Below are 17,146 nucleotides of genomic sequence, written 5' to 3'. Positions count from 1 at the left end.
TGTGATTAATCTAATGAAATGATTTCTAAAATATAAAAACATCATCTTAGTACATTGTAGACAACGTACCCCCAAATTTCCTTTTTTGGGAAGAAAGGAATCATATGTTATAAATACTGTGGTCAGGAATGAAGGTTCTCTTAATTTTGTCTTGCTCCAGTGATATCTTTAAGTCTTGAATTCTCCAAGTCTGCTTTAAGCACCATGAATCCAAGCTTTTGGGGGATAATGGATTTAGGCTTCCTAAGACTACTTGGTTTTAAGGAATTTCATCACATAACAAGAAGTCAGAATATAAAAAAATACTACAGTATTATTAAAATGTGTGAACTTAAGATTTGTGGACTTCATGCTGTATCTTTAGTTTTTTAAATGTTGTTAATTTTGAAATGAACACTGGAATAAGAATCAAGATACCTAGATTCTAGTTTCAGGTATGTCATAGGTAGCTGTGACATCATTTTTCAATTCCTTAATATTTTAATTTGGAAAATTGGATATTAACCATATGCTAAGATTTCTTTTAATGCATATGAATTTTAGGCCCACCCTCTTTGTGTTACAGCACAATCCTCCAAATATTTAAAAGATATGCAGTGTATATTTTGTTTCCTAACCATCAATTTCTTCAAATTTTGCAGACATTGGGGAAGGAAAGAAAGGAATTTTTTCTAGATCAGTATCCTTTAGATAATCTTTTATTGGCACATCCTAGTTTAGCATTTTCTTTTGTAATGTGTGATGTTGAGAACAATGGAATGCTCTAGCTGCTCTCTGACCAGGACAGAATGTAATAGGAATTTTATGAGAAATAAACTAGACTTTCATGAATGCAGTTCAGCATGTGTTAAGGGGTTTAACACTCACATTGTATGTACTGCTTACCACTGTAGTTTTAATTATCTAAATCCCTCAGGCCTCTCATTTTTAAGTCCTACCTGCCTCTACAGTTTTAAGATGTGTCTTTGAATAAGGAAATGTATGGACCTACCAGTAAAGACCTCCTACCTTCCTCATAAAATAGAAAGAAGCTGGATAGAGAGAAAAAGACTTGCCTCCAGGACAGAAAGATCCCAGAGAGGAATGCTAACATACTAAAATATGAACACTGAAAAGTATTTGTTTCCTTAACCACCGCACCTCCAGCACCAAGAAAATACCTGGGGCAAAACAGGTGTCCCTCAAACATTTGTTGAGTGAGTAAAGTGTTGGGAAACCATATTCTGAGGGTTCTTTTCATCCTAGGACCTAATTGTTTACTGAGATCATTTAGTGATAGAACACTTCCCTGGTATCCCCTAGGCAGCTCAGTACAGATGGAGAATAAGGTGATAACAGACACATACCTCCTCATTCCAGAAAAGTCTTTGAAAAATAAGATGACATTACATCACTGAGCTTAAGTTCAATATTTGTCTGGTTGTGAATAGAACTATTAAAGAAGAAGCTATATGACAAGACAAATTAAAATTTTCTTTTCCAAAATTAGGACTCATAGAAAGAAATGATATAGGATGTTTTAATTTAAAAAAAAAAAAAAAAAAAAAAAATAAAAAAATTAAAAAATTAAGGAAAAGACCATCATTTCCTGTCCACCAGGTGCAAAGCTCTTCTTGAAGTTAATGAGAATACCAGACACAGGGAGACTTCAAAAAGTGCACATATCAGCCAAAATCATTCCTGCACTAGGGAGCCCTTCTGAGAAAGTGTGACCTCCATGTTCTATTATTCTAAGATTGCTCATAAATTAAGGCTGCTTGGGAACTTTCAGGGCTCCTACAAAATGTCTAGCTCTTGGAAGTTATCTGTCTTCACATGGTTATAAGTAAACCTATGTACATATAAGCAAATAATGCTAAAAATAAAAACAAAACCAAAAATAAACCACAATAATTTTCTATCAATTACATCTAAACTTTACCTAAATAAGAAGCAAGAGGTTCATTCTTTTTGGTAGACTCAACATTAAAGGTTGTGTTTTGAGGGATTATGATTCGATTAGCCTTCTGCATGACGACTGTTCCATTCCAATCATAGGCTCCTACTGCTCCAAGCATGACCCAGTCCTTATATCCAAATAGAGAAAACAAATGACATTTAACAAAGTAGCAAGAACGCAGCATTAACAATATGATAGATTCTATTCAAAGTGCTTTACATATATTAACTTAGAATCCTCACAGTAATACTATGGTAACCTGGTAGAGTAACTTGCTCTCGGTTATACAGTACAATTGCCCACTGAAATGTCAATATTCCTTTGCAGGGACTCTGATGCATTTTTTTTTCATCAGCTACAAATGATATATTTCCTAATCTTGTCTTTCTGTTTAATTCTGGGTGTCAAGAATCCTAGGTCTTGAATATGGTATTCTAATAAGATCTTTAAATACAATGAGATTGAGAAAAAGATACAATTCATATCATTAGCAACTATTTTAAATTATGTATTTCATTTAGCCAGATGTATAATTACATAAGGCAGACCTCAAAATGTTTGATTCACAATTATTAGTACGATATAGTGAACTGTGGGATATAACATGTTTTCTTAATATGTTTGTGAAATAACATTTTCCTATTTCGATTAGAAACATCATCACAGTCTGAATAACTGGGCAAGCCATGAACTGCTAGTTGCACTTATAATGGTGATGCTTGGGCATTGTTTTTGGGAGCAAAAACCTTAAAAAAATATTTCATTTTCTACCAAGTGGTCAATATACCTGTGAATAATGAGCACTGAAGCCAGTCTGAGACATTTCCATTTCAAATGAAGCTGCTGACTGGTCAGCTGTAGCTATAACAGAAAAATAAATGACTTTTAGCACACTTGATTTGGAGAAGACAGAAACCAATTACAGACTGGGCTCTTTACCAACCAGAATTTCCAACATCTTTTGGGTATGTTCAGCCACACATTTCTCAACCCCAAATTCCTATGTAGGGCTGGGTAAAGGACAGAGAAGGTTAGCAGAAGGGCCGTGGCTAGATTCTTGACCATTGGCTTCCCCACCCTTGCTGGAGAAGTTGAGAAATCTCCATTCATGCTTCTCTTCCTATACTCTAGCATACTTGTGGATGATATGGCACTTTGGATCCATGTGGTTAAATTCAAAAGTACTGAAGTTGAAAACCTCCTTCTTCTTCTCACATTGTGGGAATCCTGCTCAGACATTAGCCTAAACTTACCCGATATGTTACAGGGCTAAAAAAATCTTTATTCACATATTTAAAGAAGTCTCTTGACTCTACCAGGTCCACTTGCATTTCCAGGTACAGATCCTCTTGGAATTCCATTATGTGATAAAGACTGTAGGGATTCTGGGATTGTGTTTTCTCTAATTTCTGGTGGTAGGTATCACTCACAAATTCGAAGGGGACTTTTTGATGGGTTTTTGGCCACATACCATTCAATCACATATTTTTTAAAGAATCTGTGCCCTTTTTCTTTCTTTCTTTCTTTCTTTCTTTCTTTCTTTCTTTCTTTCTTTCTTTCTTTCTTTCTTTCTTTCTTTCTTTCTTTCTTGTTAATGCTATGTAAAAGGTTCAGGAGCAAGCATTAGGTATTTAAGCTCTTTACTGAAATACAGAGATAGTCCAGAGCATTCCATGGAAAAATATGCTACTCTCAAAATATTTACCGACCCAAAGCCACAACCTCCTAAGGGGATCGAGGGAATGTTGATTCATTTGCTTTCAGTGGGGAGTTACTGATTTATTTGGCTTTGAAAATAAGTTAAAAATAGTGCATAATTTTAAGAAAGTCAGTCTGCCTTCTCATTGAGGCATGAGAATAATTAAATTTGTGAAATCAAACTTATTTACTAGTTATTTCCTGGCATAAATTTGTTAACAAATACATCAGTGATTGCTTTTTTATAGGACTAGGTTAAATGGCGATATCAATCAAGAATTCCAATACATCATTTTAATCTCACATATGAATTACCCCTATTATTTAAATGACAGAGGTGCACTTTAACTTTATTTTAAATCTGATTTATTTTAAATAAATATTTATTTATTTATTTATTTTAATAGTCCACAGTACTTTATGGTGCCTTCTTATTTATCTGCGCAAGACCACTGCAAGAGCACAGCAGTGAATACCTGCATGCTTCCAGTACCTTCTCCTGCTGCTGTTCGGCTTATAGCTGAGAATAGAGAGAAGGGAGTTTTGTGACAATCTGCCTGCTGAATCATCATCATGGTAATAGCCCCTTGAGCATCCCTGAACTTCTTGCTGTCAACTCCTCCCCGAACTGTTCATAAGTACTGACATAACCACTCTCCCACTGTGCAGGTTAGGCATTTTAGCATTTCTCCCACGTGCTGGGAAAGGAAGACATGGAACCTGAGTTCATTGGGCAAGTTGGTGACCTGTTCTCTTCACTAGGTGGCACTGTCGTTGGCAAGGAGGAATTTCATAATTGCTGCTCTTTGCCATCTAAAGATAAATGTTGATAGGAAATGGACACTTCCCAAGTAACAAGGAAATGAAATCCTTTCTGATCCCAGTTATGAAGAAAATCAGTCAAAACACTGTGTTTGATTAGCCCTGAAAGTGTATCAGTAAAGATGTGGTAGACATTTTAATCTGAGGACATTTTTTTAAAAATTCACTTTATGTATTTAGTTTTATTTATTTATTTATTTATTTATTTATTTATTTATTTTGAGAGAGAAAGAGAGACAGCACGAGCATGTGCATGTGAGTGGGGGATGGGTAGAGGGAGAGAGAATCTTAAGCAGGCTCCACGCCTAGTGCAGAACCCAATGCAGGTTCAGTCTCATGAATGTGAGATCATGACCTGAATTGAAATCAAGAGTCAGAGGCTTAACTGACTGACCCACACAGATGCCCCCCAGATAATTTTGCTTTTAAATATACAGACTTCTTAAAGTGTCTGGGCATTCCAACTTGTAACCTTTAATTCATGGTATGGTTAGTTTAGAAGCAACACAACAATGTCATTTAAGGTAAATTGGGCCCTTCTTCCCCCAGTAGCTGATGTAGGTAGACTTCATTTATAGAAGTCCTACCAGGTTATACTTACTTGCTTACTTAAGATGAGTTTAAAAATGAGACTGTATTGTACTTAACTATTAATGTAACTAAGTAATTTTTCATTTAAATGGTCTTTACAGATTGTTTATATCACATCTTAAAACTTATTACAATTACTAAAAATTAAAAGTGCACAATGACTTGGAAAACTTTGTATATTTCCTTCCCTAAGGCCAGCGAAGCTTATGGTCTGGCCTATTAGTAAATGCCGCTGGGAGCTGCTGTGAGACCAAAGCCACTTAAAACTGACTTGTGCACAGAATGCAGGACAGCCAAGTTCTTCAGAAGCAGCTGTGACTTCAGACAGATAAGTAATTCAAGAGTTCTGTTTCTAAAGGCACAGGGGAAAAGCAGCCAGGGCAGAAGGAAAGAGAAATGAAGTCTGCATGGGCTGTAGCTGTTCATCAAATCTAACCCAAATCTCCTACTTACTAGTTGTGATCCAGTCATGAAATCGGCTGGGTGAGTCACCACCAGCATTTTTTTAATTAAAAGAGAAGAGAAAATGAAAACGAGAACCTATCAGAGTGCTTTGCATATAATAAGGGTTATTCTGTTAAAGGTTGTTTTGTTTTTATATGTATACGTGTATGTGCACTGGGTCATGCAGAAGTGGAAAAATTTTCCCTTCTTCTCTTCTAGATTCCGTGGCTGGTTTAACAATTAAATTGAGCTAAAAAATTAGTCAATTTAATTTTTAGAGGAAAATTTAATTTCATATGGGAAATTAAGACTAAACTATGAGACTGAAGGGCAAGTGGGGGTGGTGGAGACTTATATGATGCCATCCTGACCTACGGAATGGGGTAGGGGCCTGGGGCTTCGAAGGGAGGAGCACAGTTCACAGTATATAAGAAGAACAGATGTTTGGTAAGTAGAAGTTTGCCCTGCTATGCAGATAGGTCTTTAAAAAGTTCTCTCTGGTTATACCTTTTATTCTGGACCAGGCCACCTATGTGAATTCTTTTAGGTTGTTAAGGGAGAGGTAAAAGTTCTTCCTGAATGGGCTGGAACTTGATTGCCTTCAGCTCAAAATAATCTACATGCCAAAGCAACATATTTTGGGATGGCCTATTTTGCTCCCCTCTAGTCACAAGGAAAAGTGTATTTATTATCATGGGTCACTGTCATATAAAGCTTGAAAGTCATTACTCTAAAACATTTTCTTTCCTTTCTATACATTTGAATATTCTGTCTGTTGGTCACTTTTCTGCATTTTCCTGGTCACTTGATGCTCAAAATGGTCCACCTTGTTTCAGTTATCTCTCTTTCTCATTTTATTTCTCTGTTACCCAGTATCAGGTCATGTTTCTCATTATCAGGTCACATCAGGGTGACTGAGAAAGTGCTCATGAATTTCTATGTTAAAGATACAAAACAATAGTTCTTCAGTGTGTCCTCACAAGGACAGAGTCCATTGGATTCAGATAAGGGCATAAAAACAGAACTCTCTGGAGGTTTCTCATCCTAGGTTGAGGGAAAGATGCACGTTCTCTTAGTCTCCAGTTAACAGAGAATATGAAGGAGGAGGCTTTTTTCAGTTTGCCTAGCATAACAATTCCAAAAACATTTTTTTCTTTTTTTTGGTCAGGCAAGGGCCAGTTCCAAAAGAATTTGATACTTGACCTCTTCCACCTAAGGCAGGGGAAGGAATGCCATGATTTATTTTCTTCAGTAGCCAATCGCCATTGCAACATCCAAGAAAAGAAATCCACAAAAAAGTAATATGACTTAGACAAATATAGTGAACCAATGTTTTACTGCCATGGGAGTTAAGGCAGAGTTCCATAAAGACCTTTAAAATGGGCAAGAAGCAAAACGGGAGAAAATAAATGAACAATGAAATTATTGCAAATAAGGACAGTTCTATAGAAGCCCAAAATAAAAAAACAAATTAAAAAAGAAAACTTGAGCTAGCTCCTCCATTTTCTAAACCCGTGTCACAGAAAAGGACTAAAACACGTGGGCACATTTTTGTTTTTGTGAGTCCACACTGATCATTGCCTTCTTTCAGCCCTCACATTAGCCCTGCCATGTCCTCGCAAAGAGAGATGCCAACAGACACAGGGCTATGTGAGACAGCCATCTTGGTGACAGATTTACAGAAAAGGGCATTGTTCCATGCTGGTTATTGTACACAGTAAAAATGCATTAGCCGTGTAGAAGAAATAAACACCAAAAGGCCATTACATTAAATTGAATTGTAGAGAAAACATGCGGGAGTATGAGAAATAGTCATACCTTCCAGGGCGAATATTCTTTCTCCGAGAGCTTCAACAATAGTGACTAGAGCTAATTCATCAGAGACATTGAAGAAATGCTTTTCAGTGGGTTCGCTTGCAATTGATTTTATTTCTTCCACAAACTTTTCAGTGCTTAAATTTCCTCTGTTATAGCTCCCAAGAATCTAAGACATGACAAAAATGGGAAGGTTATATTTTAAATTCTGTATATTAATTAAAGATCTCAAGCGTTTTGTCAACAAACAAGAGAGTGTATAGTACCTCAATATAATGAAATTTTATGTACTTCCACATTCTTGGAAGAATAATTTTCAAATGTGAGATTTCCTAAAATTAACTGTTACATACTGTAATTGGTAGAGAAAACTACAAAGGACAATCTTGTATGTTTCTTCTCTTGCATTACTGTGTGCCTGTTTATGAACAGCTATATCTTTAAAGTCTGACAGTTCAACAGTAATGTTATAGTTTCTGAATGTCTCTGGTATTATTCCAGCCTATGCCACCACCATTTGCTGGTAAAAGCAGTTAGCAAGTGAGTTACTTGATCTTGAGTAGGCAGTTCTTCCTGATACTCTTACCAAGAGCCAGTCCACACATATATTTTGAAAACAGATATTGAACTAAATAGAAATCTTACTTGGCAATTTCTGTTTAAAACCAAATTTTCAAGACACAGACATCTTGTTTATATATATGTGTGTGTGTGTATATATATATATATATATATATACACACACACACATACACACACACACACACACAGAAGAGAGAGAGGCAAGAATTATCTGTTATAGTTAACTGTAATTATTTAAATGTCTTAGCAGGTTTTCTCAAACATCTATTTTATTTTTTAGAGTAAGTTTGATTGAGATATAATTCATATACAGTAAAACTCACCCTTTTTAGATACACAATTCTGAGTTTTGACAAGTCCACACAGTTGGGTTACTACCACTTCAAAATTTAGAACTTTTCTATCAGTGTTCCTCTTGCCCCCTGTGGTTAATCCCTTCCTCCCCCTGACCCTTGCAACCAATGATATATTTTCTGTCCTTAAGGCTTTGCTTTTTCCAGAATGTCATATTTAAGAAGTCATATATATAGCATGTAGCCTTTTGTGTCTGACTTCTTTCACTTTGCATAATGCTTTTGAGTCATTCATGTTGACCCATGAATCAGAAGTTCAGTTTTTTTTTAATTGCACCCAAACTGGAAACAACTCAAATGTCCATAAACAATAAAGTATAGAACAAATCATGGTATATTCAAACAATGTATCATAGAACATGAACCACTGATGCACAAATATCATGGGTAATCATTACGTTGAGTGAAAAGCTAAACACAAAAGAGTACATACTGTATGATTTCATTTACATAAATAGAACAGGCAACTTAAGTGATGGTGATATAAGTCACAACATGGTTACTATAGAAGTGGGTATTAAACATGATAGGAAGTATAGGGAACTCTCTAAGGGTGATGGAAATGTTATATATCTTGATTGAGGTGTCAGTTACATGGGTGTATGTGACTATCTAAAGTCATCAAATTGTTCACTTTGTACATAATTTTCACATTGAAATCTTGTATTTCACTGTATGTAATTATTACTTTAAAAAAAACCGAATGAACTATAATGACATGAAATAATATGGATTAATTAATTAATTTAATTAATTAATTTTGAGAGTCAGAGTGCAAGCGGGGGAGGGTCAGACAGAGAGGAAGACACAGAATCTGAAGCAGGCTTCAAGCTCTGAGCTGTCAGTCCAGAGCCCAACGTAGGGCCTGAATCCATGAACCGTGAGATCATGATCTGAGCTGAAGTCAGATTATTAACTGAAGCCCCTTTTTTATTTTAGAGAGAAAGAGAGAATGGAGAGGAGCAGAGGGAGATAAAGAGAGAGAAAGAGAGAGAGAAAGAGAGTGAGAGAGCGAGAATGTCAAGCAGGTCCATGCCCCAACTCAGGACTCCACCCCACGGCCCTGGGATCATGATTTGAGCCAAAATCAAGAGTCAGACACTCAACCGACTGAGCCACTCAGGCACCTCAATCTGGATGAATCTTAACAACATTAAATTTTAAAAGTTTCAAAATACTTTATGCAGCATGACACCTTTTTATAGAGTTAAAAAAAGGAACACTTCTAGATATGTATAGATACCAAAAGATAAGAAAAGGAGAGAAATAGATGAACATAGATTTGGGCCTATGGTTACCAGGTGGAGGGCACCCAGGTGGTGAATGTGGTCAGGCCCATAGATGTTTATAGGGCATACTTACAATAAGTATGCAGGTACAATAATAAACACAAAAACCTATAAAGTGGCCCATGCTTCCTCAAATGATGAGGTCTCCTGAACAAAGGATCATGATTAATTCAATTCTATGCTGGTGGAATCTAAAAAATGAAGATAAGACTCTGAGCTCTGTACTATTGCTTGACTTTTAGAATATCCTGCTCCTTGGGGACCAGAAGTAACGATGAAGATACCAGAATTTTCTAACTTCACTTTAGATTTTTAAATCATAGACATAGATTTGTCTGGTATCATTAAACTGAGCCTATGGTGCCTTCAAAGTTCTGTTGGAAAACAGATATGCAATAGTCCCCAAGCACGGTTCAGCGTTGCGTACTGGGCAGATCGTAGACACGTGGGTGGGCAGGCACAGGTGGAGACGTCAGTCTCAGTCTCCACTGGGTCTTCTGGCCACAGACCCCTGTCCCTCTCCTCTGAACACCCGGCTGCCCAAACTCTCCTTTGGCTGCCTGTTCTAGGCAGCTGCGTGTATTTTTTTTTTTTAATGTGAGATTCAAAATGGTAGATTTAAAAACTGATATTTTGGGGGCACCTGGGTGGCTCAGTCGGTTAAGCGTTTGACTTTGGCTCAGGTCATGATCTCACAGTCTGTGAGTTCGAGCCCTGCATGGGGCTCTGTGCTGACAGCTCAGAGCCTGGAGCCTGCTTCTGATTCTGTGTCTCCTTCTCTCTGCCCCTCCTCCACTCATGCGCGCGCAGCGCGCGCGCGCGCTCTCTCTCTCTCTCTCTGTCAAAAATAAATAAACTTTAAAAAAAACTGATATTTTTATTAAGAAGGGTATAGCTTTTCACTTGTAGTTAGAAAAGAGCTAAAATTACTGTTTTAAGTGTTGCTATTTATGATCTACAGCATACTTGTTTATTAGCATCATAAAACGAATGAGGGTTTAGATTAGTAAATGAATCATTAAAATGTTAATGGTAGGAATGCAGTTGTGTGACAGCTAGTCAGACAGGCCATGCAGCAGTTCTAGAGTTTTCCCTCCTAGTGAGAGGCGCTGGGAGATTCATTCTTGACCCCTTCCTCCTGCTTGAGTCACACCCTCTCCCCTTTCCCACAGCATCCCCGGGAAGGGTTCTGAGGAGTTCGCATTTGTACATGCAGGTCTTCATCCACTTCCTTGTTCCTTCCTTAGGCTCTGTGTTCATCTGTAAAATGTGTGGGTGAGGCATAAAGCCCTCATGTCTGTGAAGAACTTTGTGCTGCTTTGAAGATGTGCGCAATTTAGGAATATTAGAGCTGGCTCTAAGGAAATCAGCAGACTAGTTGGGTAGCTTTTTGATTTTTGAACTTAACTCTTTACTACTTGTCAAGATTTCGGTAGGAAGGGCACTAATTGTACCCGAACACAAAAATTCAGTACCTGTCTACTTGGCTGAAAAGCAAATGCAAACAACAGAAATAGTTTAAATCTGTGCTTTTCCCCACTTTAGCTACTTGATGGGGGAAGAGAATTAGTGGAAATGAATGTTGAGAACTGTCCAGAGAGGGAGAGAAAACCCAAGGCCCACTTGCTCTTATTACATTGAAGAAATTCTAAGATGCCTTTCTTAAAGTTGAGTATTTCCCCACAGCTAGATGGGCATGCCCCAGAGAAAGCATGGCAAAGGCAGAGAGTGTCCAGCCTCCAGAGTGTCCATCATAACCGTGTGGCAGTTTCAGGATCACTGGAGTTTGGCTCAACACCTCACTCTACACCTGCTATTCTTCTCTGGACACACTGTTGGGTTTCTTCTTTGTCAGCAGTTTTGTTACACATGTATTTCTTTTAGATTCATACAAATCCTACATCACATGAAGAACCCTGAGTCCCCAATGTTTTACCTAATTTATCCTATAAGTCATATGACATCCTTGGCAGAAAAGTCACCATCTTTCCTCCTTAATTCCTATTGAACATATTGTAGATTCACTTTTGCATTGACGTGTTCACTTCCATTTCACTTATAAAGTGATACAGTTGAAAATACATATAAAAATTATAAAGACGTTTGGACCATGCATGGTTTGAGGTTTGACCTTGCATGGTCGAGGTTCATAGTTGTAATGTAAATGTCAGACATTAGTGCTCTATGTGACAGAGACAACTGGATAAAGTTCAGTGAGGAAAATGCCCAACTGACATACTTAAAGAATAAAAATGAAACAGATTCAACATGAGAATATATATTTAGAAGAAAGTGTAAAACAAAAAAATTCCCAGGAATTATTGTGACTTGCATCCAGTTTGAACTATTTGTATTACAGAATAAAAATAAAAATAGAAATGTGTTTTGATCCTTCACCCAAGGATCTGGTAGCTTGTAGAAACATTATTTTCTATGAATGAGAAGAAATACAAAATAACACTTATAAATTACTTCTGTTTCACTTTATACAAATATGTCAAGCCCAGGCATTTGGTATTCTGCTAATATTTACCTGAAGTAGACATCCAGAATTGAACCTCCCTTGAGGCAGATGTGTCAAATGTAAAGTGTACAATTCATTTACATGTACTATAGTGCCTTTTGTGTGCAAATGAATGGAATGCTAAGATACTTTCTAACTTCTCTGATTTTCATTTGAATGCTGTAGATAATACACATTTCACAGCCATTATAATCCCAGCCATTATCATCCAGGATTAGAATATGAATGTAAAGCGGGTTCCTGCTAGCAGTGTCTAATATCCACAAGTGACAGAATACAAACCTTGGAACAGAATACTCACACCAGCTCAGGACCCTCACCAAATCTAAGAGTTTAATGGGACATGTTTGCTGTTTTATCATAGAGTGCTTAAATTTTCTTTTTTTAAAAAAAAATTTAATGTTTATTTATTTTTGAGAGAGACAGAGAGAGTGCATGTAGGGGAGGGGCAGAGAGAGAGGGAGACACAGAATTCGAAGCAGGGTCCAGGCTCTGAGCTGTCAGCACAGAGCCTGATGTGGGGCTTGAACTCATGAACTGGGAGATCATGACCTGAGCTGAAGTTGGCTGCTTAACTGGCTGAGTCACCCAGTCGCCCCTAGAGTGCTTAAATTTTCAATGGTCAATTATTTTGGGGTCATTGTCTCCCATAAAACATGTCTGTGGTGTTCAAGATCAAATGGAGGGTAAAAAAAATGGAGTAGGAGAAACAGTCCAGGTGATAACAGTGGCAGACCCTCAACTATATTTGATCATGTGAAGCATGAATGCAGCTGTAGAAATGCCCAAGAATGCACAAGAAGAGGAAGTAAAATAACTGTCTTATTTCCTCGTTCAGCACAAACTAAAAAATACAAGGTTCACTGGGGACAAGAAATATGAATTGGGAAAATAACAATTCTTGAAGTGAAATTTTCTCATATATTATTTATAACATTTTGAAGAGCAATTTGATAATAATTCATTGATTAAAACAGGAAAGGAACTCATGATTTTATTATTCTCCTGGAAGATTAATGCAATTATGGGTAATATCTTATTCTCACTTACTGTAAATAAAAGAGATTTTGTGAAAACCAATTTAGGCTAAGCAGTTAGAGTTCTGAGATGTTTGTTTCCTGCCTTAATTAAAAAAAAAAACAATTTATATTAAGAAGACTCCTTAAAGGGCACATGCTATTGAATCAAGAGTGAACGATTAGAAAGGAAGGCTGGACACAGTCGTTAGTTAAGGTTCAGAAGCTGAGAATAGGGTTGACAGTGCATGGGGGAGTCACTGAAGGCTTCTGTGCAAGAGGGCAACACAGTTTATCTATAAAATTCCTTCTAGTTCTAAAGAACTATAATTTTATTACTTCATGGTTGTAAACTGCTTGAGTTAAAGATCCTTAAGAAAAATAATATTTATTGGTTGCCTAGCCTGCCATTGTGCTAGATGGTTTCATAGTCATTATCTCACTGGTTCTTTATCTGAAAGAGAGAGAAACAATATTACCCTACTTTATAGATAAAGAAGCTGAAGCTCAGAGTATTAAGTGACTTATTCACTCTCACAAAGGCAGAATTTGAACAAAGGTCTTTCTGGCTCCAAAATATACTGTCCTCTATCCCTCCCCCCCCCCCCCCCCACCTTTCTTAGACTTACTTCTGGAAAATGTCCACGGGTCTTTTGTTGCTTAAAGTTATCACATTATGGGACATGCCTAGCATTTCTGTGCTGGGTCCTTTTGCTCTGGTACAAAAAGCAGGAGGTGGAGAGAACCATGGTGCTCTTTGGAAGTTAGAGGAAGTGAGTGAAAACAGGTTAGGATAGTCCTGTAGCACCTTCCAGAGACCCGAGGCAGAAGAAAGAAAGATTGGGGCATGGGGAAGAACAGCCCAGGGCAGTGTGGTACATGTGGTCAGTCAAGGGGGATGTGGAGACCTGGCCATGTGACCTACAGTCATGGGGACTGCTATCCCTTGGTTTTCTCATTCATAAAATGGGGAAAATAAAGGTTGCCCTCCTCTCTTTGGGGTGCCATGAAGGACAAAGAAAGGTATCTAGGACACAGGAAAAAAAACACTGTAGATTATAGAGTGCTATATGAGTGACAATTTAAATTATTTTCCATGTTTGAAATGTAGAAGTTTTATTTCTCTTTTTCTGAATGTCCCTCTCCATGGGGTCGCACCATGAAAATTGAGTTATCTTAGTTCATGGAACTATTAGAAGTTGATTTAGAAAAAAATCACTAATAAGAGCTATAAAGCACTCTGACAGTCTCTCTCTCTCTCTCTCTCTCTCTCTCTCTCTCTCTCTCCCTCCCTCCCTCCCTCCCTCCCTCCCTCTCCCCTTTTTTTTATATTTGAAAGACACTTGTTATTAATAATGGATTGCTGTTGTATTAATCCAGATTTGCTCACAAAGAGCTAAAGTACTTTATATGTAATATCTTCTATCATCAAGAGCAGGCTAGGCTTTTCCTTGGAACTAAAGGAAATTTCTTCTTCTGTAATCCTTTTTCTCTTCTTGCCCAGCTTAAATGCAATTATACGAAAACATTTTATAGCTGCTGGCTGCTTCACTTTGGCTGCACAGTGAGGGGCTATGAAATGGGATGAAATGGCTCTGCACAGAGTGCATAAGTAATAAGTCAGTCTCCTGATCCCTCCTCATTCCACCAGTAATGCCAAGAAAGTGGCTTGTGCAGAGGAATAACTGTAACTACAAAACCACATAAGAAAGTCTTGCTGGGACGCCTGGGTGGCTCAGTTGGTTAAGTGGCCGACTTTGGCTCAGGTCATGATCTCATGGTCCGTGAGTTCAAGCCCTGCGTTGGGCTCTGTGCTGACAGCTCAGAGCCTGGAGCCTGCTATGGATTCTGTGTCTCCCACTTTCTCTGCCCCTCCCCTGCTCATGCTCTGTCTCTCTCTGTCTCTCAAAAATAAGTAAATGTGAAAAAAAAAAAAGAAAGTCTTGCCATCACAGGGTCTCTTCTTCTAAGTCCTGGTGTAGACTGTCCAGAGAAGACAAAAAATTAGGTGACCTTTTGCTTCTTTCCTGTAACTCATAGAGTTGTAGGTGTGAAAATACCATTGTTCACTTTTAGCAGATTATTAGGAGCTTTGTCCTGATTTTCCACCTTCCCAAATCGTGGGAAGAATTATTAATTAGCAGGCACTGTATTTCTTACCTAGCACATCTTCAGTTCCCTCCTTTCCTACCTCCCTTCCTTTTTCCTTCCACCCTCCCATCTCCTCCTTCCCTTCCTCTTTCCTGCCCTTCCTCCATTCCTCTCTTCACCCGCCCCGCCCCCCCCCCCACAGTTCCTCTTCCTACCTTCTTCTCCTTTTCTTCTCTTCTTTTTCCTTTCCTATTTCTGTCTCTTTCTTTCTCTTGCCCTCTCTTCCTGGGGACACAAAGGGAGCAAAAACCCTATCTTGCCTCCACAGAGTTTACTTTCAAGTGGAGAACTTTTCCTTTCTCAACCTTGTCTGTGTCACTTTCATAACACAACCATGATGGGTGTGTGTGTGTGTGTGTGTATGTATGTATACACACACACACACACACACACACACACACACACACACACACCCCTCTTGTCTTCACAACAGAATATGAAAGCCATTTCTAGCCCTGTACTTACAGCTATGGAAAATCGCTGAATGTTTTCATCCTCACAGTCTTGGATGACCTTATTCAGTCGATGGTTATCATGGGACTCCCCATCAGTCACAATTACCATAACTTTTTTAACTCCCCTTCGGGCACCCCGGGCTTCAGTGAAAGCCTCCTTCCTGAAGAAATCAAAGAGAAAAGAGAAGCAAATAAAACACCACCCCAAGGTTAGGCAAAGTGATAAACAAAAGAAAAACAGTGACAACTGTAGCTAGACTAGTGCTGTCCTTCCAAGATCAACACTGACACCCATTGTTCAAGCTGGGAGGCATGATGATCATTATTTGTAATAGTTTTAGATTTATTCCAGATGATGGAGAGGTCACCATTTTGCTGATCATCACATATCCCATATACAAAGGGCAGCAGTATTTCATTCTTTGGAAACTTGTCAGGGAAGGTGTCACTGGAGCACACATCAGATCTAGAGAAGGTCAGATCTCAAATACTCTGTCAGCCACTCCTTTCTCTATAAACACTCCTCTTTTCTTCTGCTTTTGGCAGAAACTTTTGCTCTGTCCTCACTTCTGCCACATCTACTCTGACATTTATAGAACAGTATGGAAATCCTCTGAGCTGAGGAGGGGAGCTGGGGGAAAACAGGAGTATGGGGGAAAATCAGACATGGTCATAAAAGACTGCAGACAGTTGTGGTCTGAGTCAGTGATAAAGCAGGGCTATGGAGGACAAAAGGGGCTGGAGTAGCTATGAAAAATTTGGTCTGAACTAGGTTTTAGGACACAGGCTGCTGGGGATGGGGTGGGAGAAGGTGGCACGGAGAGAAAGGGAAATGCTATGCCCTAACTGCAAAGAAAGGAGTTTTTATTTAATTCAAAAAGCATTTATGGAAAGAGCTGAAAGAGAAGGGAACTTAAATTCTTGTTTGTTTTGTGCTTCTCCACAGGTGCGTGTGCACACACACACACACACACACACACACACACAGAGGCACACTTTCCCTGTATTATTTTCTTTTACTCAACTCACTTCCCTCTCTTGAGTCAAGTAAGTTTACCTGGAATGAAACAATGAAAGGGTTTCATATAATATTTTTTTTTATTTTGGTATAAAATGCAGCAATTGTACTGAATGCTCCTTTTAAATATTTTAGTTTGGTCGTGAGGACAAATACCTGCAGTTTGGAATATGCCAAAAAACATTTCTCTTAAACCAACCTTCCAAATGGTTTGCACAATACACATTAGTTGTACCTTAGGTACACAGTAAATGCACAATAGTAGGTATCTTGTGAGCAGGAGAGAAAATCCCAGTGATGTGGGCAAAGGGATTTTTATCTGTGATTATTTCTCTTTAGAAAGACTGAAGGCAAATATGAGAAGATATTAACAACTGTTGATTTGTTTGGTGAGTACATAGGATTTTGTTGTTTGCTTTCTTTTACATTTTTGATTTTTCTTAAAAATT

At 38.1% G+C, this 17,146-nt stretch overlaps 1 protein-coding gene across 1 annotated transcript in view; it reads right to left on the bottom strand.

The window, feature by feature from the left end:
- The window catches only part of ITGA1 (integrin subunit alpha 1), a 147,073-nt gene that overhangs the window by 54,303 nt on the left and 75,624 nt on the right, over positions 1 to 17,146 (bottom strand). Inside the window, exons 8-11 of the mRNA XM_019464322.2 lie at positions 15,690 to 15,840; positions 7,313 to 7,478; positions 2,727 to 2,800; positions 1,922 to 2,066 (exon numbers count right to left, since the gene is read on the bottom strand). Coding sequence (XP_019319867.1) covers positions 1,922 to 2,066; positions 2,727 to 2,800; positions 7,313 to 7,478; positions 15,690 to 15,840 — 536 coding nt within the window. The remainder of the gene's footprint in view (positions 1 to 1,921; positions 2,067 to 2,726; positions 2,801 to 7,312; positions 7,479 to 15,689; positions 15,841 to 17,146) is intronic.

This window comes from Panthera pardus, unplaced genomic scaffold (genome assembly GCF_024362965.1).
Source record: "Panthera pardus isolate Hobbes unplaced genomic scaffold, ASM2436296v1 HiC_scaffold_2, whole genome shotgun sequence".
NCBI lineage: Eukaryota > Metazoa > Chordata > Mammalia > Carnivora > Felidae > Panthera > Panthera pardus.
This window is presented reverse-complemented; position numbering and strand designations above follow the sequence as displayed.